This window comes from Phascolarctos cinereus, unplaced genomic scaffold, assembly GCF_003287225.1.
Source record: "Phascolarctos cinereus isolate Bilbo 61053 unplaced genomic scaffold, phaCin_HiC Scaffold_4;HRSCAF=312, whole genome shotgun sequence".
Classification (NCBI taxonomy): domain Eukaryota; kingdom Metazoa; phylum Chordata; class Mammalia; order Diprotodontia; family Phascolarctidae; genus Phascolarctos; species Phascolarctos cinereus.
In genome coordinates, this window is record NW_027555847.1 from 108305758 (window position 1) to 108330739 (window position 24982).

The following is a 24982-nucleotide window of genomic DNA, read 5'->3' on the forward strand; positions in this document are numbered from 1 at the left end:
CAAACATATTTCTAGAAATCTGAAAGAAGGGTTATTTAATTTCTTCATTTTAAAATTTTCCTTTTTGTTGTTTGGGGTTTTATGGCTTGGGATGTATCTTGGGCTTTGTAAACAAATTATATTCTGTGATTGTGACAGTAGTTTTTAAAATTAGTTATGGTTGGAAAGAAAAATGTCTTTATTAATAAGAAATAATTATAACTTAAATTAAATTTATATTGAGGCAAGATATTTTGGATTTAGTATTTTTAAATTTCTAGGCATCTGTTTCCTAATAATTTAAGACAAATCCTTTTTTTAATGAATAAATTGAAACAAGCTAGGAGATAATGTCTCATTGTTTTGTCTTGCTCAGATGCAAATGATCTCTCAATGAGAGACAACTTATAATATATTTGGAATATTTTCTTTGGTAAAAATACATTCTCAAATTATTTAATAGGCCAATTTTCAAAGAAGACTTCAATTATTTCTGAAATGTATCATATAGGTGGAAGGAAATTAGTTTGCTTTTCTTTTAAGTTGCTGACCACAACACTTTGAAGCTTGCATCCTCTCCATTTAGTGCAATTTATTTTTCTACACATCTTTGTATCAAACAAGGTTATTTAGATGCTAACCTGGCATGCTACAACCTCTGGCCCGCCCTTCAGCCCCTCCAATGCAAGGGTCTCCAGGTGCAGTTTGGGTAGCTGCAGGGTGAAGTCATTCCTGCTTGCCGCAGTCCGTGACAGCGAGATCTGATCTCTGACCTAAAGGGAAAAAAACAGCATCAATGGTAATTCCCCTTCAGACACATTAACTGGGATGAACTGGGTCCCCTTGAGCCCACTGAGTGGACTTGCATTGATCGTTGGACCTGAAATCCATGAATAAATTTAGGACTAATTGATTTTTCGTTGCAAATAAATCTCTAATTCAGAGTGCTGGGGGAGAATGTTAAGAAGAAAAAGCATCTTCCTTCTGCCTCAAGTGGGGGGGGGAGAGAGAGGAGAGACAAGGGGGGGAGTCACTTGGAGCTCTTCTGATCAAGCAGTTTCAGATTATTTTTTCCACAGTCTAACCTTCAAAAAACAACACACCTTCTTAAAAAAAAACCACAAAGAATCAATGGCAGAAAAAATAAAAATAAATATAACAAAGGCATGTTCCCTAATTGCTATTTTTTTAACAGAATATTTAATCTAGCTGGGATACTAACAAAACTAACAAAATAATTAAGAGTTGCGGCTCTTTGGAAAGCAGAACTTCATTACAGTACAGGTCCAAGTATAAATGCAAGTATACACAAAACAAAAGAAAAAGATCTTCCAAAAATAAGCCCACAGTAAGCTTCTACTACCAGTTCCCCTTAAATGGTGCTTCTAGATAATTTTTATCAAGATACAATTTGATGCACAGTAATTAATTTAGTCACACAATTTCTTAGTGATATAAACTAGAGAGAAAACCAGGAGTAACTGTACTAAATCTATGTAGCTTGATTTTAGGTACTCCAAAGATACATGTAAAAACACACAACAGATATGAGACACTGTTTCTCTGTCCAATAATGCAACAACAAGCAGTTGGTATCACACTGCCACCTTCTGGATAAATAGGAAATTGCTTTAATAACAAAACAACTAACGCAGTAAGAACCACAGAAATTCAAGTAAAATGCTCAGAAAAGCAAACACAATAAATATTTTAGCTTTTAACTGGCTAATAATTTTATTCACTGATGATATTACTTTTACTTAAGATCCTGAGTTTCCATTTATAGTCATAATTTAATTAATGTCATTTTCACATTTAAAGCATATTTCCCCTTTCAAACACATACATTTAAGAAATATTTCATGCTGGTGGAGAAATTATATTAATTGATCTCTTTGATAACATATATTAACATATAAAGTTCCATACATTATAGACATTTTAAAACTACAAAGAAATGTACCTGATGAAATAGTTAAATACTGAGTAGGAAGATAATATAAATTATTTTTTAAAGCCCATTACCAAAGAGAAATATCTTGTTACCCTTTTTATTTGTATGAGTTTAAACATATTACTGTTCACTTTTAGTAGGAATGATATAATCATTTAAAATTCTATATTTCATCATGCTCAGGTTCCTTGTAAAATTGCAGAAAATATTGCTGATTACACAGATGAACTGCATAAATATCATACATATCTCACATGAATATCCATAGTGTTCATCATGTAGCCCCACATACACAACACACACACACACACACACCCCACCACCACCACCACCACCACTACCATACAATGATTTCTTTAATTCTCTGTGTTAGTCTATGGGAATAGAAATCCATTTATTTCCCAGGTTGACTTGAAGAATTTTTGTCAATACCTGTGGCATCCAAACATATGAACTATAATAAATTTTTATAATGGTATGGGCACAACATACACATAATACTATGCACTAGGTTCAGAATATATACTTGCCTGGAACAAACATTCTCCAGGGCCTTCTATCAACATGGACAGTTCTGTTAAACTTATTGAATATAACACAAAAAAATGATAATTTACAAATATATCTGTTTTAAGTTTTACATTTTATACATGCATCACTTTCTCTGGCTTTTTTGTCACCAATATGCACAGAGATAAGAGAAAACATTAATGTGGATTAAGGTACTAAGAATTTATCAACATCAAACCACTAGTGTTTTTCCTTCTACCCTTCTGAACCACAGTCAATAGATCTAAATATTTTACTGCACCCTGGCCAATTCATTGTTTGATGTTTAAAAACTCACCCAGAATCAAAGAAAATTTATTAAATTTGAGTCCCCAAATGAGATACTATTAGCTTTGAAAGTCAAGTTTAACTGCGATATTGATGATTCTCTTTTTTCTGTGACAAAATTCACCAGGGAAATCCTGGATGTCAAAGTACAAAAGCAGATTGCTAATACTGGCAAACACACACACACACACACACACACACACACACAAAAAAAAAAATGTGTAATACACAACACATTTCAAGTATTTGTGGTCCTTCAACCAGATGAAAATCAGGTCCCCAAACTTCATCTATGAAATATTTTGCATATTCTCTTATTGAAAATTTTAATAATATTTAAATGATGCCATTGTTACTGGAATTTGATGTCACTTGATAATAAAACCAACACACTACAGTAGTATGATTATTTCTCCAACATCTCCTTTTTTATTAAAAAAAAGTCACAAACTCATGAATTATAAATTTAAAGGAAATACATACAAAACTCTTGTAGAATTCATCATTTTCATGTTATTGAGAATGATATGTTTTAAGTATTAGTAATGCCAGTAGAATTATCAAGAAATAGAAACAGTCAATCAAACTGATTCAAAGCAATAACCACTAAAATTATCTGTACTATTATATAAGGACCACCATAATTGTTTTTGTTTTTAAGTATGGTAAAAATGTAAGAGACTCTAAAAAGCTTTTCAAAAACATCATGGAAAACATTTTAAGAAAAACTCAGAAATAAGACTGATAATTCTTTTGTTTTGAAAGAGGAAGGTAACATTTTAAGATTTTGTAGAAATAAAGAAGAAAAGTGTATAATGACACAAAGCCCTAAAAAATGAGACAAGTTCAAAATTTATGTAGCTAAATTATACTTAGAAGGTAACATTAATTAAAACAGAAGAGAAATGAGGAGGTCCCACAAATTATTTTCTATTATATAGATCATATTTTTACTGTTATGGAATTGATCAAAATATAGAAAGAATACAAGGTTTGAGTTATGTTTATTATCTGACGATTACCAAAAAAGCATTCGACTCAGTTGAGCAAAAAGCAACTTTAAAGACTCTCCTCCAACAAGGAATCCCTCATGCATATGTTAATGTCATACATGATAATTTTATTCAATGATCTTTTGATTATTTGTGTCAAACAAGGCCAAAAAAATGGGAAACATATACTTGAAAAGGATTTTCTTTCAACACTGTCATGAAGATTATCTTATGTAGGGCCTAAATCAGGGGTAGGGGTGTGTGTGTGTGTGTGTGTGTGTGTGTGTGTGTGTGTGAGAGAGAGAGAGAGAGATACACTCGTTTGGCAGTCTAGCCAAATCTGTGGACCACTTATGAGATTGTTTCAAAATAATTGAAGGAAATTCGAATATTTAGTTAGAGGTCAGTTAAAATAAAGATAGACTTTTTTACTATCTAAGTTTACAAACCCACAAAAATTTATCATTGGACACCAAGTTAAGGACCTCTTTTCCAAAAGGATTCTCCCAAGATGATATTTTGCCACTTAAAATAGTCAGTAGAAGCAATACAGGAACCCTCGATGAGATCCATGATTACTCAAAAGAGATTAGCTTTGAATAGCCACCAAACATAAAAAGAATTAAAAGATAATGTTTAAAACAACAGGAAGATTTTTTAAAAGAAGATCTACAGGATAATGGAGCTAATAATTGTACAGGATAAAGAGGGAACACCCTTATTAATCATCAATCCATTGAAGTACTGAAGTCTTAGGTTAAAAAAAAAAGTGAAGAAGGAGAACAGCGAGGGAAAAGAAACAGGTGAATTTTATCTTATTGTATTGAATTTGGGTAGTGAGAGGTAGGAATAACAATTGTAAATATAAGCAAAGTTCTTTGTTGCTAAAAAAAACTACAGCATGAGGGAGAGGTCAACAAAATTATTTTATCCTTCTAAAAATACTGATATATAGCTTATATCTGCTAGAGGTTTATGTTTTTATGAATTATGAAGAGCTTTCTAATGCCCCAAACTAGTATGTGACCGAGTATTTTTTGCTTCTACTGGCATCATTTACCCTATAATTGAGATGCTATGATCCTTTCTCTTCTAATTTATTTGCCAATAATAAATACAGAAAAATCTCAAAATTACAAACATTTCTATTTTTTAATTAATTTATTTTGATTTATCAACAATAACTTCCATATGCTTTTGAGTTTAAATTTTTTCTCCCCCTCCCTCTCTACCTCCCTCCCCAAGATGGCACACAATCTGATATAGGCTATACATATACATTCCTATTAAACATATTTTCACATTAGTGATGTTTTAAGTTAAGAATTAGAACCAATAGGAGGAACCACGAGAAAGAGGAAACACAACTCAACAGAAGAAAAAAAATAGCAAATAGTATGTTTTGATCTGCATTCAAACTCCATAGTTCTTTCCTTGGATATGGATAGCACTTTCCTTCGCGAGGCCTTTGGAGATGTCTTAGATCCTTGAATTGCTCAGAAGGGTTCGGTTTATCAATATTAGTCATCGCACAATGTGGCTGTTACTGCGTACAACGTTCTCCTAGTTCTGCTCACTTCACTCAGCATCAGACCAAAGAAGTTCTTTCCAGGTTTTTCTGAAGTCTGCCTGTTCATCATTTTTTATAGCACAATAGTATTCCATTACATTCATTACATTCCTCTCGATTTCCAATTCTTTGCCACCACAAAAAGAGCTGCTATAAATATTTTTGTACATGTGGGTCCTTCTCCCATTTCATACATTTCTATTCAAAAGCAATGGCTAACAACAGACATCTTATATAAAGTAAAGCCACGTATTATTTTTTTTTCTTTTCCATTGCCCTCTGATGCCTATCACATTGTAGATGCTTAATAAATGTTTACTGGTTGACTAATTTGGGGTGATCATCATCTTCAGTTCTTTGGAGACTACTATGTTCCATCAGCCACAATCATATAACAACACTAGAAAAAATATTAGTATTAAAATGACACGCCTTAATTTCAGAGAGAAGGTTGAGGGTCATTAAAGGGCTTTTCAATTTCCCGAAAGCAATCCAAACCCCTCTATTCATCACTTCTGTTATTCAACTCTGGGCCTAATTCATTTTTCATTTATGGTGGTTTGTAAAATTTATATACTGATGAACAAGCTCTGTTGGTTGTTCATCCAACTACATATCATAGTCTGGAAAATAGGTATTTTTACTAAATTATTTATAAAATCTTCAGAAAAGGATACTGGAAGATTATGAGCAATTATGGCCTAGTAAAACAATAAGAAGCAGTAGAAGAAAGAACAAGTTTAAAGTTATCTTGCACAAGCTCCAATTAAGTAAAGTCTTTAGGTGGGGCAACTGTGGCTGAAAAGTGGGGGAAAATATATTTTTTTAAAAGATGAAAAAGATCTGTAAAGATTTCAAGAAAACTCTTTTCTCTATTAGAGCCGCCACATTTGGAATCTGATATCGTAGTCCCAGATCGGCTTCTTGAGGAAAATATGGTACTCGAAAAAACAAAGAGAGGAAAAGCAGCATGAGCAAACCAAGGTCTGTGTGGGAGACGCACACTTTTGAGTGCATTGAGAGGTTGACCCCTAAGACATATGAAGAAGAGGAAGATACCAAAGGCCACAAAAAAAATCTTGGGAGCTTATTTTTTTGTTTTTTAAATTAATTTATTTTGATTTATCAACAATCACTTCTATAAGCTTTTAAGTTTAAATTTTTCTCCCCCTCTCTCCCCACCTCCGTCCCCAAGATGGCATGCAATCTAATATAGGCTATACATATACATTCCTATTAAACATATTTTCACATTAGTGATGTTGTAAGTAAGAATTAGAACCAATAGGAAGAACCACCAGAAAGAGGAAACAAAACACAACAGAAGAAAAAAATAGCAAATAGAATGCTTTGATGTGCATTCAAACTTTATAGTTCTTTCTTTGGATGTGGATAGCATTTTCCATCACGAGGTCTTTGGAGACATCTTAGATCCTTGTGTTTCCGAAAAGGGTTAAGTCTATCAATATTAGTCATCACACAATGTGGCTGTTACTGTGTACAACGTTCTCCTGGCTCTGTTTACTTCACTCAGCATCAGACCATACAAGTCTTTCAAGGTTTTTCTGAAGTCTGCCTGTTCATCATTTCTTATAACACAATAGTATTCCATTACATTCATATACCACAATTTCTTCAGCCATTCCCCAATTGATGGGAATCCCCTCAATTTCCAATTTTTTGCTACCACAAAAAGAGCTGCTATAAATATTTTTGTACATGTGGGCTTGGACCTTATTTTTACAAAAAATAAAAGTGAGTACATCAATAACTATCAGCCTACTTTTCCATCTACAAAAATACCTAGTCTATCTATGAATTCTATTAATCTGTTAATATCCTCAATGTTGGGAGGGAACAAAGTTTTTCCAAGCAGTATTTCACAAAAGGATATATTTTAATCATCACACAATTGACTAAAAACATAAAAAGAACACAAGATTCTACTCTGCTTATTGACAGTGCAATTAGTTGCTATTTTATAGATTCTAGCCTCTATAAGTTAAGTCAACAAGCATTTGTTATATACCTATTATGTGAAAGGCACTGTGCTGAGTGCCAAGAATGGCAGAGACACAGTTCCTGTCCTCAAGGAGTTCTCAGTCTGATAGGGGAGAAAACATGCAAACAACAATGTATCAACAAGATCTCTACGGGATAAATTAGACATGATCTAAAAGGGAAGTCACTATCATTAAAGTAGATCAGAAAAAGTTCCTTTTTAGAAGGTGAGATGATCACTGAGACTTTAAGGCTAACAGGGAAGCCAGGAGGTAAAGAAGAGGAGGGAGAGAATTTCAGGCATGTAGAACAGCCGGTAAAAAATGTAGAGTTGGAATATATAGTGTAATGTATGAGGAAAAGCACAGAGACAGATGTCATTGGAACTCATGAGAATGTAGAGGGAGTGTAAGGTGTAAGAAGAATGCTGAAAAGGCGCAAGTTATAAAGTGCTATTAAAGTCAAACAGATGATTTTATTGATTCTATAGCTAATGGGGGCTACTGAAGTTTATTGATTTTCGGTAGGAGGAAAGGAAATGGAGGAGGAGTGACATAATCAGATCTGAACTTTGGGCAGATCATTTTGATATCTGAGTGGAGAATTTACTGGAGAGGGTGAGAGATGAGGCAGGGAAATCAACCAGGCTATTACAGTAGTCCCAGGATGGTATGATGAGGGCCTGTGGCAAGGTAGTGGTGGTATCAAAAGAGAGGAGTACGTACAAAAGATGTTACAAAGGTACAATAAATAATACTTGGCAACACAATTGGAGATGGGAGGTGAGGGAAAGGAGTCAAATGCAACAACAGGATTTCAAGCGAGGTAACTGGGAGAATGGTAGTACTACTGACAATATCAAGGAAGTTAGGAAGAGAAGTCTGTAGAAAAGATAATGAGTTCAGTTTTGAACAAGTTGAATTTAAAATTCCTATAAGACTTCCAGTTCCAATTGTCCAACAGTCAGTTGGCAATGTGAACTTGGAAGCAGGAGAGAGGATAGGGCTCAATAAATAGATATGAGAATTGTCTGTAGAGAGATGACTATTGAATCCATGGGAACTGATAAGATCACCAAGTGAAACAATGTAGAGAAGTAAAAGAAAAGTGCCTTGGGAAACACTTATAGTAAGCAGGTATGACCTGTAAAGATTAAGACTAAGTAAACATCATTTGCATCTATCCCTTTCCCTCCACTCACCTAGCTCACATCCTAGTCACATCCACCTAATTGTTTTTCCTCAATGGCCACGAAGGCGCTTTTCGGGTCTAAATCTATGATCCTATGATCTGTGATCCTTTGAACATAGTAGTAATGCTTCACGGACAGTTTTTAGTTCTCTTTCTAGAGCTTCATTAAATTTTTTAAATTCCCATGCCAATATGAAAATAAATTCCTGAATTCCCTTCCCCTTCTTATTTGTTTAAAGAGCTAGGTATCTAATATTACTACTGTATGGCTCTAGGTCACTGAAATACATTTGTGCAGAATACTATTAGTACTACAACCACAGTAGTAACTGTCATTTGTATAGCACTTTTATGCTCCACAAATTTGCCTCAGATAATACAGTTAGCCCCAGCTCGTTTTTCCATCTTTCAAAAAATAAACAAAAAGAATGGGCACATTGTAGAGAATTGGTTACCAATCTCAGGTCAAAATCCAAATTCGTATCTATGAATGTCTAACATAAAGGTCCAAAATATTACTTTACAGAGTTTGAAATGATCTTAGTGGTTATTGGTCTTTATATCCTTATCACTCCTGTCCTGAAGACCTCTTTCTTTCATCAAGTGCTAGAAGAAGTCAGAGAGAAACCTAGCCTGGGCTATGGAGCCAGGGCTTGTTGGAGGGGGTGCACTGGGGGTGCTGTTGTACTAATGAATGAGAAACCTGGAGAGTTCCCCAAGGTGGTTCTCTCCTATAACACAAACTGAGAAACATTGTCCTAGCCTGTGAATTTGAGTTATCCTGTCAGTAAAATGGAAAAAAACCAGGAAGAATAAAGTATACTTCTGTAATTTCATTAGCTGGGAACAAAAACAGTTTTGAAATAATTAGGTATAATTATGAATTTTTATTCTGTATTTGTGAAGCTTTAGACTTCTCAAAGCATGTTCATATGTATTATTTCCTTTGACTCTTAGGACAATCTTTTCATTACCGTGTAGTTATCCTCATTTCATAGACATAGATATATATAGATATCAAGAAACTAAGTGAGTTGTCCAAGTTAGTTAGTGAAAGAACCTCGTGATCTTTCCAGTGTATTAGTGATGCCCTCAGTAGACAAACCAAGGCAAACAGTCATTAATTAATAACAGAACAACTTATTTAAGTTCTTGCTACCTTAGTTTCTCTACCTTTAAAAGTGATAATAATACTTGCCTAATAGTTTGCATCCCTAGGTTTATGAGCATAAATTAAGATTTTTAAATTTCCATTAAAGCAGTTCTCTAATGACCTAAGGGAAATGCTATTTAATGACATTTTGAAATAGTGATTTTTTAATCATAAGATTAATTTCAAAAGTATAAATAGGGACAAAAAAAATCACAGTCCAAATTTTAACAGTAGTTAAATTTATAACATTTCCCCCACACTTATATACACATAAATACACACACACACACACATACACACACATTACACACATAACTGGAAAAGAAACCATTTACATAATAATCGTCTTCACATAATCGTCAAAAATTGATTTTGGATATTCCCCAAACTATGAGGTCTTTAAATCAGAAAAGCATTCCTATTATAGGAACTGGCCCCCAAATTTGCAATTGTTAAGCTAGAAAACATCATAACTTGATCAAGATCTTTCTTTAAAGTACTGATTTTAATGACTTTGATCTACAAAAAGAAAAAATTTTAAGACAGAAAAGACTAATGTATTAACTGATGGCATAGTCCCCTACAAAATACCTCCTTTATTAAGGTAAACTGCTCCAAATAAAGAAGACAGTTGAAGTCTGAAATTAGTTATTTAGAGTTTTTAAATCTAGAAACAGTTAAGCACACATATATGACTTTCTGCAATGTCTTATCTTTAGTTTGTCAAGGTTTATAAATCCCACTTGAGCTGGAGTACCATTTTTAGCATGGCTAGGTCAGAATGACACTGAACAATATGAGTGATGACACACTAGACAGCTATATGGACAGAGTTGTCATCAGCAAGCCAGCTGTGCTAACACCTGTATGTCCTGAACAACTGATCTTTAGGAACAAAGATCAAGAAAGTCAGAATGGTGAAATGAGAAGGGACAGCATGTGAGGGAGGTGAAGGTTTATGAGTCCTTTACAAAAATTCATTTATTATATACTACTAAAAATAGATTTGTGGAAACATAAAACAAAATAAGGAAAATCATTTTTCAGTTTTAAATGTATTATTATCATCATGAATGTCATACAAAATGCTTATTTCTTTTGTATTAAGATTCCCTGAAAACCAAAAATTAAAAGATGCTTATATATGTCTATATACATAGAGAACATAGGTATGCTGATTAATATATGCTATCTTATTTTCAAATCACAAAATAATGAAATAAGCTTTTAAACAAAAAATACTTTCCACACAACAACCCTGCGAGGTCATACATTTTTCCTCTTCGTAATCCTTCAGGATACTTATCTTCCTTCAAGGTTCAGGTCAGGTGCCGCCTTTCTGTGAAGCCTCAAATACTTCCAGGCAACAGTACTATATATGGTACTAACTCCCATTTCAAACTTTCCTGAAACTCTGCATCTAGGCTTTCTTTCACTCTGCTCACCTCCTATCTGTTATAATTATCTATACTCAGATTATATATCACCTAGAAAATGCATGCTCCTAGAAATCAGGGACTTTCTTTTTTTTTGTATTCCCAGAACTTAGCAAACAATAGGTGTTTAATTAATATCTTTTGGATTGTTGCATTTAAGAAACTGGGACTGTCTTACTTTTGATTCTGTGGACCCAGTACCTTGCACAGTACCGGCACACAGGAGGTCTTTAATAAATGCTTGTTGACAGCCTGGCCTCAACTGATTTGGATGCAAAAAGATATTCTTATGCAATGTAAATGTTTTTGTTATCCTTGTTCTATTTTTTTTTAACATGACAAAATTTTGCAGTTCTTCATGACTTGGGTATTCTACAATCAAAGAACTCAAAATATTCTGTATTATGGTTGAGAGACAAGTGATGATAAAGTTGTTCACAGATAAAGAACAATGATCCCTTCAAGTGAAAGTGATGTATTCTATATTAGCACCAAATGGTTTTTTTTTAATTCACTGCTAAATTCTTCATACAATTTTAAGGTTTGGGGTAGATAATTTAAATGCATCTAGTTCAAGAATATACATGTGCTAAGTAAAACCCTGAAAACAGAATTATAGATTTGATGGAAGAAAATAACATCTATAAAGAAAATGTTACTTTGTCAAGTGTTACACAAGCATTAATAATTAATCTCAAACAAAAATGGGTTCAACATCTGGAATGATAACTGATATAAATGGCAACTTATGTTAAAAATTTTTAAGGTAAAATGTAGCAGCTAAGATATAGCAATAACACATACTCCTACGTTAAGGAAAGATACAGAATTTCTTTTTGTCTAGATTCTGATTTCCAAAGGAAACCAAGACTACATTGTTCTAATTTTAGTAAGTGGACTGAAGGGCAAATATGGCAAGTAGGGATGTAGTGCCTCTGTACCTAAATTTTAAGGTGGAAAACCTCTTCCAGGGAAAGCTGCAAAGGAATGCCTGCCCCATGTTCTAAAAACTTCTTTTTTACCTTCCATCCCAACCAACACAACTCATTTAGAAGAGATAACTAGCCTCAATACTTTATGCAAATTTTCATAACACAATTCAAAATGTGAAAATAACAAAAAATTACCAATAGGAAAACAATTTTGATAGAATTAAAATAAGAGTAATTACCTATAAGTTGAAAAAAGACAATATTGTTAGGTATTACAAAGCAAAACTGGAATTCACAGGATTTGTCATTACAGAGGTTCTTCCATTTCACTGTAACACTAGTAAAAAAATGCAGTGAAATTAAAGAGATGCATGAATTATGACTGTCCAGCTGCAACTGCCCTGATTATAGATAAAAGAATGTTTTGCCACCTTCTTAATTGGCCTATGACATTTTAAATCCTCCAACCCACTGGGCTAAGAACTAGTGATACAAAGAAAAGCAAGAAATGTTCTCAAGGAATTCACAATCTAATGGAGGAGACAATATGCAACCATTAGGTACAAACAAGACACGTACTGGCATAAACTGAGGACAGTCTCAGAGGGAAGGGACTAAGACTGAGGAGGACTAGGAAAATGCTTCTTGCAAAAGGTGAGACAAAGTGGGACTTCAGTTGAGACTTGAAGGAAACCAGAGAAGCCAGGAAGTGAAGATGAAGAGGGGGAAAGCACTAGGCATGGGAGAAATGCTCTGAGTTGGGAGATGGAGTGCTGTGTGTAAGGAATAGCAAGGATCACAATAGCAAGGTCACTGGATCACAGGGTAAGTAAAGGAGAGTAAAGGGAGTTGAGGGGTTGCAGGGCAGCTGCAGGTTATAAAGGACTTTAAAAGCCAAAGAGATTTTATACTTGATCCTGGAGGTAATAGGGAAACACTAAAGTTTATTGAATAAGAGAGTGAAATGGTCTGACCTCCATTTCAGGAAAACCAATTTGACAGCTGAATGGAGGATGGATTAGAAAGACTTGGGGCAGGAGCTGATGACACCTGCCACTTCAAAGGCCAGAATGGAATGTCTATGAGTACTGTTATGAAGATAATAATGACAGAACTTGATCGCTGATTGGAAATGGAGGCTGAAAGAGAGAGTGAGAAAACTGAGGATGATACCTGGAGCCTAGATGAGCGGGAAGATAATGGTACCCTCCACAATAATAGGAAAGTTAGGAAGAATAGACTGGGATGGGGAGAGAAGATAATGAATTCAGTTTGGGGTATGCTAAGTGTATGATACCTATGAGACATACAGTTCAAGAGGTCCAAAAGGCAATTAGAAATGCAAAACTAGAGGTCAGCAAAGAGGTTAAGATGAGATAAGCAGATCTGAGAATTATCAGTATAAAAATGATCATTGAATCCATGGACACTGGTGAGATAACCAAGTGAAATAGTCGATTGGGACAAGAGAAGAGAGCCCAGGACATAGCCCTGGTGTCCCTTTGGGACACTTACAGTTAGCTGCTATGAAATGTATGAAGATCCACCAAAGAAGACAGAGGAGCAGTCAGACAGATAGGAGAAAGACCAAAAAAGAGCAGGGTCATGAAAACTTAGGGAAAAAAGTATCAAAGAGAAGAAGGAGATCAATAGCATCAGAGTACAGACAGGTTAAAGTAGGATGATGATTGAAAAAAGGTCATTAGATCTGGTGATTAAGAGATCATCAATAATTTTGGAGAGAGCAATTTTGGTTGAATGACACAGTCAGAAGCCAGACTGCAAAAAGAGAATGAGAGGAAAGGACAAAAAGGAACATAGTGTAGATGCCTATTTAGACGGTGTCAGAGCTACCTAACACTCACAGACAAAAAAATAACTATGGACACAAATGACACTAGTATATGAAAAGCCAGAGAAGACCACAATGTACTAGGAGCATTCAAAGACCTGTTTCGCTGCTCATGAGCTCCATCATTGTTCATTAGCTATCTGTGTCCACCTAATTCCTGTCCAGCTGTGCCATTTGCCCTTGGTTCCTCCATCGTAGCACTTTTGTTCGTTAGTTCTTTCACATTCGCATGCAGACTGATCTTCCTATATGAAAATGTCAAGCCAAAAAAAGCTTCTGCCTAGTCCCTTCCTATCTCCTCGTGGATCTTTCTACAGGCTAATTTTGGGGAGAGATCAGAGTTTGGAACTCAATACTCCCTTGGTATCCAGCAGCAGAAGTAAATGGCCTCAACTAGTCTATGACCATTTAAGCTCTCCATCCCTTCTCTTTGTTACTGCAGCCCCTAGCAGGAAAATGGAGGGATAGGGTGCCTTTCCTCCTCAAAAGCAGCTGACCAAAGTGGCAAAACAGTATGTTCAGATACCCATCCAAAGAGAAGCTGTTTTAATTTAATAAATGGATTCTAGAGCTCTCTAAAATGGTAGCCTCTGGAGTTAAATGACCATCTTCAAGAAAAAGACTGGAAGATGGCAGAGTGAAAGCAGTGACTTGCTTGAGCTCTCCCCCAAACCCCTCCAAATACTCATAAAAAATGGCTCTAAACAAATTCTGAAGCAGCAGAACCCACAAAAAGACAGAGTGCAACAAATTTCCAGCCCAAGACAATATGGATGATTGATCAGAAAGGTGTATCACGCGGGGCTGGGAGCTCAGAGCAGGGCAGCGTGGGAGCGCAGGCCACAGGGAACCTGGAGCAGGCCTCAGAGGAGTGAATCTCGGGCAGCTGTGGAGGTTTCCAGACTCCTCAACCCACTAATGCCAAAGACAACTTAGAAGGTCAGTGGGAAAAGTCTGTTTCTGTCAGTGCTGAGAAAGGAAGGCAGGGTCTCAGCTTCATTCCCCAAGAGCGTGGTTCTGGGGTGGGGCAGCTGCTTCCGAGCTTCTGGCCCACAGACTGAGGGGGAATCCAGTGGCTGATCAGAGGGGGATTGCAGGGATCTCTTTGCCAGTGCTGAGGCAGGAATCTCTTGCTTTGCCCCTGTTTGCATCTGGGTCACAGTTCTGGGCGGTGGTGCTGGGGTGAGGAAGAGCACTGGCTAGCTGCAGCTTGTGGTGGCTGTGGAGAGGAACCCCTCCTCACAGGTATTAGACAGAAAGGAGTACTTTTGGTCACAGGCCAGGAAAGGAGTAAACACCTCACCCCTTATCATACCACCTTGGAAGAACTGAAAATTTACAGGTCCCTACAAGTATCTCTGAAAACAGCTGTACAAACCCCTGAAGCTTGGGACAGTACATTCTCCACATTGGAAGCAGACTCTTACCTTAACAAAGAGTTTAAAACTCAAGTCATTGGCTGGGATCAGGAGCAAGCAGTGCAAAAAGAGTCAGACTATATTATCTTACTTTGGTGAAAAAGATCAAAATATACAACCAGAAGACAAGAAAGTCAAAGCTCCTACATCCAAAGCCTCCAAGAAAAATATGAATCAGTCCCAGGCCTTGGAAGAGCTCAAAAAGGATTTTGAGAAGCAAGTAAGAGAAGTAGAGGAAAAACTGGAAGAGAAATGAGAGTGATGCAAAGAAAATCATGAAAAACAAGTCACAGCTTGCTAAAGGAGACCCAAAAAAATACTGAAGAAAATAACACCTTAAAAAAAGCCTAACCCAAATGGCAAAAAGGTCCAAAAAGCCAATGAGGAGAAAATGCCCTAAAAAGAAAATTGGCCAAATGGAAAAGGAAGTCCAAAAGATTACTGAAGAAAATACTTCCTTAAAAATTAGAATAGAGCAATTGGAAGCTAGTGACTTTATGAGAAATCAAGACACTGTAAAACAAATCCAAAAGAATGAAAAATTAGAAAAAATGTGAAATATCTCATTGGAAAAACAACTGACCTGGAAAATAGATCCAGGAGAGAAATTTAAAAATTATTGGACTATCTGAAAGCCATGATCAAAAAAGAGCCTAGACATCATCTTTCAAGAAATTATCAAGGAAAACTGCCCTGATAAGTAGAACCAGAGGGCAAAATAGAAATTGAAAGAATCCACAGACCTCCTCCTGAAAGAGATCCCCAAAGGAAAACTCCTAGGAATATTATAGCCAAATTCCAGAGTTCCCAGGTCAAGGAGAAAATATTACAAGCTGCCAGAAGGAAACAGTTCAAGTGCTGTGGAAACACAATCAGGATAAAACAAGAATTGGTTGCTTCTACATAATGTAAAGACTGCAGGGCATTGAATATAATATTCTGGAGGGCAAAGGAGACAGGATTACAACCAAGAATCACCTACCCAGCAAAACTGAGCATAATCCTTCAGGGGAAAAAAATGGTCATTCAGTGAAATAGAGGACTTTCAAGCATTCCTGATGAAAAGACCAGAGCTGAATAGAAAATTTGACTTTCAAATACAGGACTCAAGTGGAACATGAAGAGGTAAACAGGAAAGAGAAAACATAAGAGACTTACTAAGATTGATCTGTTTACATTCGTGCATAGAAAAATGATATTTATAACTCATGAGACCTTTGTCAGTAGTAGGGTAGTTGAAGGAAAAAAATTATATGTATGTATGTATGTATGTATGTATGTATGTATGTATGTATAGATAGAAAGACAGACAGACAGATAGATAGATAGATAGATAGATAGATGATAGATAGATAGATAGATAGATAGATAGATAGACAGACAGATAGATAGATAGATAGAGGGCACAGGGTGAATTGAAGATTAAGGGGTCATATCTGGAGAGTAAAATTAAGGGATGAGAGAGGATGATACCTGGAGAAGAAGAAAGGGAGAGGTAGAATGGCGCAAATTATCTCACACAAAAAAAAACAGAAAAGAAAAGTCTCTCACAGTGGAGGGGAAACAGGGGAAGGTGAGAGGGAATGAGGGAATCTTATTCTCATAGGATTTGGCCTAAGGGGGGAAAAACATTACATATTCAATTGGGTATGGAAATCTGTCTTACCCTACAGGAAAACAGGGGGAAGGGACAAGAGAGCAGGGGGATGATAGAGAGGAGGGCAGATTGGGAAAGGGTAATCAGAAGCAAATACTTCTGAGGAGGGACAGGGTCAAAAGAAAGAATAGAATAAATGGGAGGGCAGGATAGGATTAAGGGAAACAGAGTTAGTTTTTCACAACATGTCTACTATGGAAGTGTGTTGCATAACTGCACATGTATAACCTATATTGAGTTGCTTGCCTTTTCAATGAGGGTGGGTGGAGAGGGAGGAAGAGAGAAAATTTGAAACCTAAAGTTTTAAAAACATATGTTTTAAAACAAAATGTTTTCACATGCTACTGGGAAATCAGAAATACAAGAAATGGGGTATAGAAGCCTATCCTGCTCTACAGGAAAATAGAAGGGGAAGGGGATAAGAGAAGGGAGGAGAGATAGAACAGACTAGGGGAAGGGATATTCAGAATACATGCCATCTTGGGGTGGGGGGAGGGGCGAGATGGGGCAAAAATTTGGAACTCAAAAACTTGTGGAAGTGAATGTTGAAAACTAAAAATAAATAAATTTATATTAAAAAAAAAGAAAAATACTGGTTTGTTACCTCAATAGCTTCCTTAGCCTCCTCAGCCGTAGCCCACTGAGATTCTCCACATATTTTCAGAGTAAGCTGACAAATTGGTGGGCTTCCTTTTTAAAGCATAGCAGTATAAGAAGTGCTGCCCTCACTATCAGGTCTATCTGTTCATGCAAAGGGCAGGTTCTAACTCTCCTGACAAACTAGGCCATCCAATGGTAGATGGTACTTGCGATGAAAAATTGGCCAGCTGAGAAGCCCATTGGGCTCTTGCTACATATCAAAATTACTACTTATCAAATATATATGTAAAGTACTTGGTAAACTTTAAAATACTACATAAATGCTATTATTATCATTACAATTATTATTGTTGTTGTTACAAATGACATCATAATCTTGGGCGGCAGTATCCCCTAGATTTCATAATAGTCCTACCCAACCCAAGACTAGGACTCAATCATAGCGGTGTTTGGTACTTTCACCAAAATGCCCCTCTTTCTACCATTCTGGATCTTCTACTTCATCAGAAATTGGTCACTTTCTACTTTGTAAAGTTTTCCACCTTTATGGTCTTTTTGAGCACATCATATCCGATACACGGTTCATTACACACTATAAGTAAGCACTCTTCATGGAATTTAATATTAAGAGCTACCTATCCACCATATCAAGCCAGTTCAATGATCAGATAGAATGAACAAACCAGACTCTGAAAAGCAGCAATTAGTGAACTCAACACTGCTGAAGAGGTAACAATAAAGTTGTTATTGCCCAGGAAGTGTCCCTTCACTGAACAGAATTCTGAATAGTCATCCTTCCTAGGATTACTGCATTACACACCCACCTAAAACATGTCCTTACTCATCAATTATGATATTTGCCCTTCTACACTCACAGCCTCATTTGAACCATACTTCCTAGAAGAACTAAGCCCCTCTATCTAACTTACAATGTGCTCTACAAACTGTAAGTTGTCAGCAAATCATCACTAGATGAGAAGCTAACCCCTATCAGTGGATGAGATTACACAAATATAATTTATACATGCATATGCATACATATATATGGACAGAGAGAGAGAGAGAGAGAGAGAGACAGACAGACAGACAGACAGACAGACAGACAGACAGACAAAAGCTTAAAATCTGGCTGCCCCCTCCTTGAAAATTGGAAGATAGAAACCAAAAATACTTTCTGATCACCTAGGCATCAGCACTGTGGCCTTCCAGTTAGACCTGTTTAGAAATCCCCCAGTTTCAAGAAGATTCACTCTTTATTTCACCAGGCACTGCTATGAAAGTTCCATGACTGCTCCAGGTTACACTGACCCATAAATCAATTACTGTGCTACTAAGGGTGCTCAATTCCACCTGGTAGACTGAACAGGCCTAAGAAAAGCACTTGAGAACTCACTCTTAAATCTTCACACCCCTAAGTTAGTTCATAACTCTTACAAACAGTGTATATGCAGATATGCCTCCTAGGGATTATGACAGCACCAGCTAAAATATAAGTATAAATCAGCCAGTCAATCAATAACATTAAACCTACTAAGAGCCAGGCACTATGCTAAGCACTAGGGATACAAAAAGAGGTTAAAAGTCAGTCCCTGTCCTCAAGGAGCTCACATTCTAACAGAGGAGACAACAAAGAAACAACTACAAGGCAAACTATATAAGGGATATATAGAAAATTATTAAAAGCCTGAAGGCACTGGAATTAAGAGAGGTTGGGGAACGCTTCCTGTAGAAGGTAGGATTTTAGTCAAGACTTAAAGGAAGCCAGTCGTCAGAGTGGAGGAGGAGAGCATTCCAGATATAGGGGACAGCCAGAGAGAATACCTGGAAGCCAAAAGATGGAGTGTCTTGTGGAACAACGAGGAGGCCAGTGTCACTGGACTGAAATGTTCACATCAGGCAGTGAAGTGTGAGAAGATTGAAAAAGTAGGAGAGGGCTACGTTATAAAGGGCTTTGAATTCCAAGCAGGTCATTTTATATTGGCTCCTGGAAACAATAGGGAACCAATGGAACCTACTGAGTGGGGATGGGGGGGAGGGGGGGTGACACAATTAGATCTGTGTTTGAGGAAAATCATTTGGATTGGAGTGGGGAGAGACTTGAGGCTGGCAGACCCACTAGCAGGCTACTGTAATAATAAAGGTGTGAGGAAACAAGGGACCGCACCAGAGTGGTGGCAGTGTCAGAGGACAGAAGGGGGCACATTCGAGAGATGTTACAAAATTGACAGGCCCTGACAACAGAATGGAAACGGGAAGGTTGAGAGATAGTGAGGAGATGAGGTACACTCAGGCAGCAACAAGTGAAAAAGACAAGTCTAAATTGCCCTTTTCAGTGTTCAGAGTTGCCCTGTAGAACAATATAAGCTCCATAATCTCCTGCTGTTCCTGCCAACAAACACCCACTCCTGGTTACCTGATATAACCTTATCTGCCATTTCCTGGCATATTTACTTACACACACACACACACACACACACACACACACACACAAACACACATACACAAGCGCCTTCCTGAATTCTTATGAAGTGATTCTCTTTGATACAAACCACAAGATTTCTTCCTATGCTCTTCCCATTCTTCTACAGCTCCTTCTACAGACTCATTCCTACTAAGAATCAGTGAATGGAAACCACAGTTCCTCATTCTGCCCTCCAGCCTGGCTGGGTAGCCTCAGCCAGCCTCTGACATGAGATTGGGAGTCAAGAAAATAGGGTTTCATTTCAAAATCTGCCAATCACTAGGTGTATAATCTTAAGTAAGTTACTACATCTGTCTGGATCTCAGTTACCTCTTTTATAAAATGATGATAATGGACTAGAAGATATTTAAATTCTCTTTCAGCTCTAAGATATATATATATATATACATACACAAATACACATACATACATACATATACATACAAATATATACATATACATACAAATATATACATATACATATATACATACATATGTGTGTATATATATTTATATACGCATACATGTACAAGTGTACAAATAAAGATATAAACAGTTCAAATGTATAAATCTTAAAACAAAAGATACTAGTTTAAGTATTACATTTTCTATCTCTATTCTCTTCTTTTTTATTTTATTTCATTTTTATAAAGGATGAGGATAAATTTTAATTAAATAAGTTTATAGTCATGCTAAGTTATCTAAGCACTAACAAAGGCAATATATTGTCTCTTTTCTAGGGCAGTACTCCATCTGTAGATGGAGTATGTGGTCAAACATTTTATGATTAGGAGACATGTGAAATTCTTAAACGACCTCTAGTTCATTCAGCAAAGACTACAAATGATTCAAGTGCAATTATAGCAGTTTGGGGACAATTTTCATTTCTATAATTTTATTAAGACAATAAAGAATACTCAAGGGGTAAAGTTTTTACATTTGTATAAATTCTGAGTCAATCAAAGTAATAAATATATTTGTCTTTTGAAATATTATAGTATTTTATAACTAATTAATAAAGATTTTATTAAAAATAGTTTTCAAATGAGCAAAAATACTTCATTGTTTTAATAAAACAAAGCCAAATAAATGGTATAATAACAAAGCTGAATAAAATTATAAAAATAAATATTATTACCTTATGCAGAGCACTTTCCACTGATCTCATATGATTAGCAACACATTCTTTGTCTCTAGAAAAAGAAAAGGAAAAGACTAGGTTTTATGTAAACAAAAGCTTTATTAAAGCAGTAATAAACTAATATAAATCATTATTATTAAGAATAAATGTTAATGTTCTCTCAAAAATGTGTAGATTGACTATATTAATAGCATTCTTGCTCCTCCCCTTGCTTAATTCATACTGTTAAGTTGCCAAATTACTAAGAGAAGGAGAACTTTATGGGAAGGATAAGACTTCACGGATTCAAGTTAAAAAAATAAGCTTATTGTTCATAATGGAAAATGTGCTAAAAAGACTCAATTACTCTCATGAAAAATACTTTCAAAATCACATTTGTGCCAATACATTACGAATACAAATATTACCCAAATAGACTTCGCTCTTCGTATATCATCTTTTGTGTCATAAAAATTTAACAAAAATCTACATCATTGCTTTTGACTAGGAATATGTGAAATTATCATGAAATGGTATTTCTTTTATTAGATGTATACGATTTTTTAAAAATAGTTAATGAATACAATTACTAAAGGTAAAAAAGATCTATTTTATAAAAATTAGCTACTATTGCATTGCTCTCCTATTAGAGGGATATAGATTGCAGATTGTATAAAAATAAAAAATACAGATTGTACAAAATCCTAATAACAATGTTTTTGAGTTTTCCTGTTCCTCAGCATAAAAGAACTTTACAAATAAAGTTAAATCATCTAATTTTCTTAGAATCAGAGAAAATTATAACTGGAAAGGAATTAGAGGTGATGAGTTCTAATCACCTCACCTGACAGTTGAAGAAATAGAGACTAAGAAAGGTTAAGTGACATTTCCAAGTTCACACAGTTACCATTAGTTAACTAGAGAACTGGGAAAACTGTAAGGCAAAAATATTAAGTTATATGAATTTTTAAAATTAACACTTCCACATATAAAAACATGGGTGTACAATGTTATATTCCTACAAGATTTTGTATCATACCTACATAAACATTATGCCATTCTGCCTCTCCCTTATACTGCCTCTACATATGAATATATACATATGTATAAAAATACACACATATAAGTCTATTTGGATAAGATCGGTAGACATGTTGAGGGGCAGATGACAAAGGGGACAGAAGGCCGGCTTTGGAGTTAGGAAGATCTGAGTTGAAACCCTACCTCTGATACACTGGCTATGTGAAAGGCAGTAAGTTACTTAACTTCTTAGTGTCCCAAATAACTTCCTAAACTATAAATTAAAAATAAGCTGCAACAACTTATCAACAGAGGGAATGCTACACGGTAGCATTCCCCACATAGACAAAAAAAAAATACACACACACACACAAAGATATATTCATAAGATATAAATTATTATTTGTACATGGGTAATATGATTTGGCCTTTTATCAGTTAATCTTTTATTTGAGCAAAAGTGATTTCTCCAAAGCTAGCCAGGAGTGAATCTACAGATGGAAAGCCAAAGATTCCTAACTTCCTTCCCTGAGATCTAAACTGGTAGTTTCCCTCTTATTTCAGGATAGTTTTGTGATAATATTGTCATAAGATATTATTGTCATTACCACATAAATTTTGATAATACTATTATATACTCTAAGCAGGTTATTGTTATATTATACCATTGTACAAGGAAAAATTAATTTTCTTTAGAATCCTATGGGAGAGAAAAATAAAAGTACCAAGAAAAATTTTCAGTTTCAGTTTTATAGTTGATTTCAATTTCATTACTGTTAAAAATACAAAATATATACTTTGTACATTTATGCAGTTTCTCAATCTCTTATTTTCTTCATAAAGTGTATTTCAATTGTTATATAAGGTCAGAAAAACTAAAATTCATAATGAAGCCTCTTTCTAAAAATTTTCCTACATATTGATATTGTCACTAAAAATTCCATAATAAACATATTGATCTTCATAACTTACTTAACATTTACTCATACAGATGTTTTGTAAACTATAGTACAAAATGATATATGGACCAATCTTGAGAGAAGTATGTGAGAAAGATTAGTAAATAAGATCCGACTTTTAAATAGATGAATCAAATATTTCATACTCAGTAACACAAGAGTTTCAAAGAGGTAATGACTACAGAAAGCCAAAACTATGTGTATATTATAAGACTGTACAGGACTTTTATGCTTTTCTGAAGTTTCTCCTTAGCATACACCCTTACTATGTTGAGCAAAGAGGTTTTTTTTAAGGCTGTATCCGTGAATTTCAAAGAGAGATAGCTGTACTTTTGTTTGCTAGCACTGTATTATCTAGGGCTAAAACCCTGCTCATGAAAGTAAGAATTGATCTTTTTGTCTGTTTTAAGTGATCTCCCCAAGGTCTGCATGCTCACTTTGCTGCCATGCGGAGGGCACTCTCTGCATCATGGATGCTCTCCTCTAGTCGCCGCTTGTCCTGCTCCAGCTGGGTAAGATGTCTATTGAGCTGACGCAAAGATTGATCTTTTCTTCTCAGCTCCATCTTTGCCTCAGAGAGACTCTGCAAGCAGACAGAAAACAGAGTTACTTGTCAGCCCCGATAATTAACTTCAATTTATGCCACAGGCTATTAAACAAAGAATACCAACTGACTGTAAAGTAGATTGGGGCCATTACACACCAAGGTTTAACAAATTTTCTACAAAATTCTTACTCAATAATTAAAAATTATAAATCTGCTAAGATTTAAAAATGACATGTGGCTATTAACATCATGAAAAGATTTAGTTTTAATGTATAAGGCAAAAGAAATATTATTCACCCTCAAAATTTCTGAACATATGAAAACTTCCATCTTCTTAAAATAAAAACATACGAAGAAATATTTTTTCTAGAATTACTTAGTTCCAAAGTTCTACATATTCCACCAGAATATATAAATTATTGTTGTTTGGTTGTGTCTTGAATCTCTGTAACCCCTATGGACCACAGCATAACCAGAGAATATAAATATTCAACACCAACAAAAACAACAAAGAGGCCAGATCAAGATCCTTTATAATATTCAATATTATTGATATTATAAAAATTGGGAGCATGGAAACCCATTTAAAGAAGCTATGAATATATTTTTCTTTTAATTAGTATTTGCTATCAAAAACAAAACAAAAACAAAAACCTATTATCATGTCTAAGTTAAATGAACCTATGTGATTGTTAAATGACTTTAAAATGTTTTATTCATGCTTTTTTCTATCATTACTATGCCCTGGTTATTTTTCCCCAATCAAGAAAATTTTCCTTTGTGACAAAGTTACAAAGTTAAGCAAAACAGATCGATATATTAGTCAAGTCTGAAGATTTATGCCTAATTCCACATCTATAATCTACCATTTCTCTATCTTGAGGCAGATATCAGTCTTCTGAAGTTAAGATTAGTCATTTCTTTGATCAGAGTTTGGAAGTCTTTCAATGGTGTTTTCCTTTACATTACTGAAGTCAGCAAACATTTTAACTATTCTGGTTCTCCTAACTTTACTCTGTCTCAGTTCAAACAAGTCTTCTCAAGTTTCTATAAATTATTCAGTCACAGTGATTATACCTCAATAATATTCCATTTTATTCATATACCACAATTTGGTAAGCCATTAGATAATTCAAAGGTATCCTTTTTTTTTTTTACCAGTTCTCTGCTACAACAAAGAGTGGCTATAAATATTTTTTTTTCTGTATGTGGGATCTTTCTCTCTTGACCTCCTTGGAGAATATATTTAGTAGCGATAATTTTGGGTCAAAAAGTATATCTGGTTTACTTTCATTTTTTATTG

General features: G+C 35.2%; 1 protein-coding gene across 5 annotated transcripts in view; it reads right to left on the reverse strand.

Moving 5' to 3' along the window:
• CCDC171 (coiled-coil domain containing 171) overlaps positions 1–24982 on the reverse strand; it is a 501148-nt gene that overhangs the window by 159720 nt on the left and 316446 nt on the right. For all 5 annotated transcript variants that reach the window (XM_020969724.2, XM_020969718.2, XM_020969719.2 and 2 more), the window contains 3 exons: positions 23570–23715; positions 21172–21226; positions 621–752 (listed from right to left, as the gene is read on the reverse strand). In XM_020969724.2, the coding sequence (XP_020825383.1) occupies positions 621–752; positions 21172–21226; positions 23570–23715 (333 nt within the window). The remainder of the gene's footprint in view (positions 1–620; positions 753–21171; positions 21227–23569; positions 23716–24982) is intronic.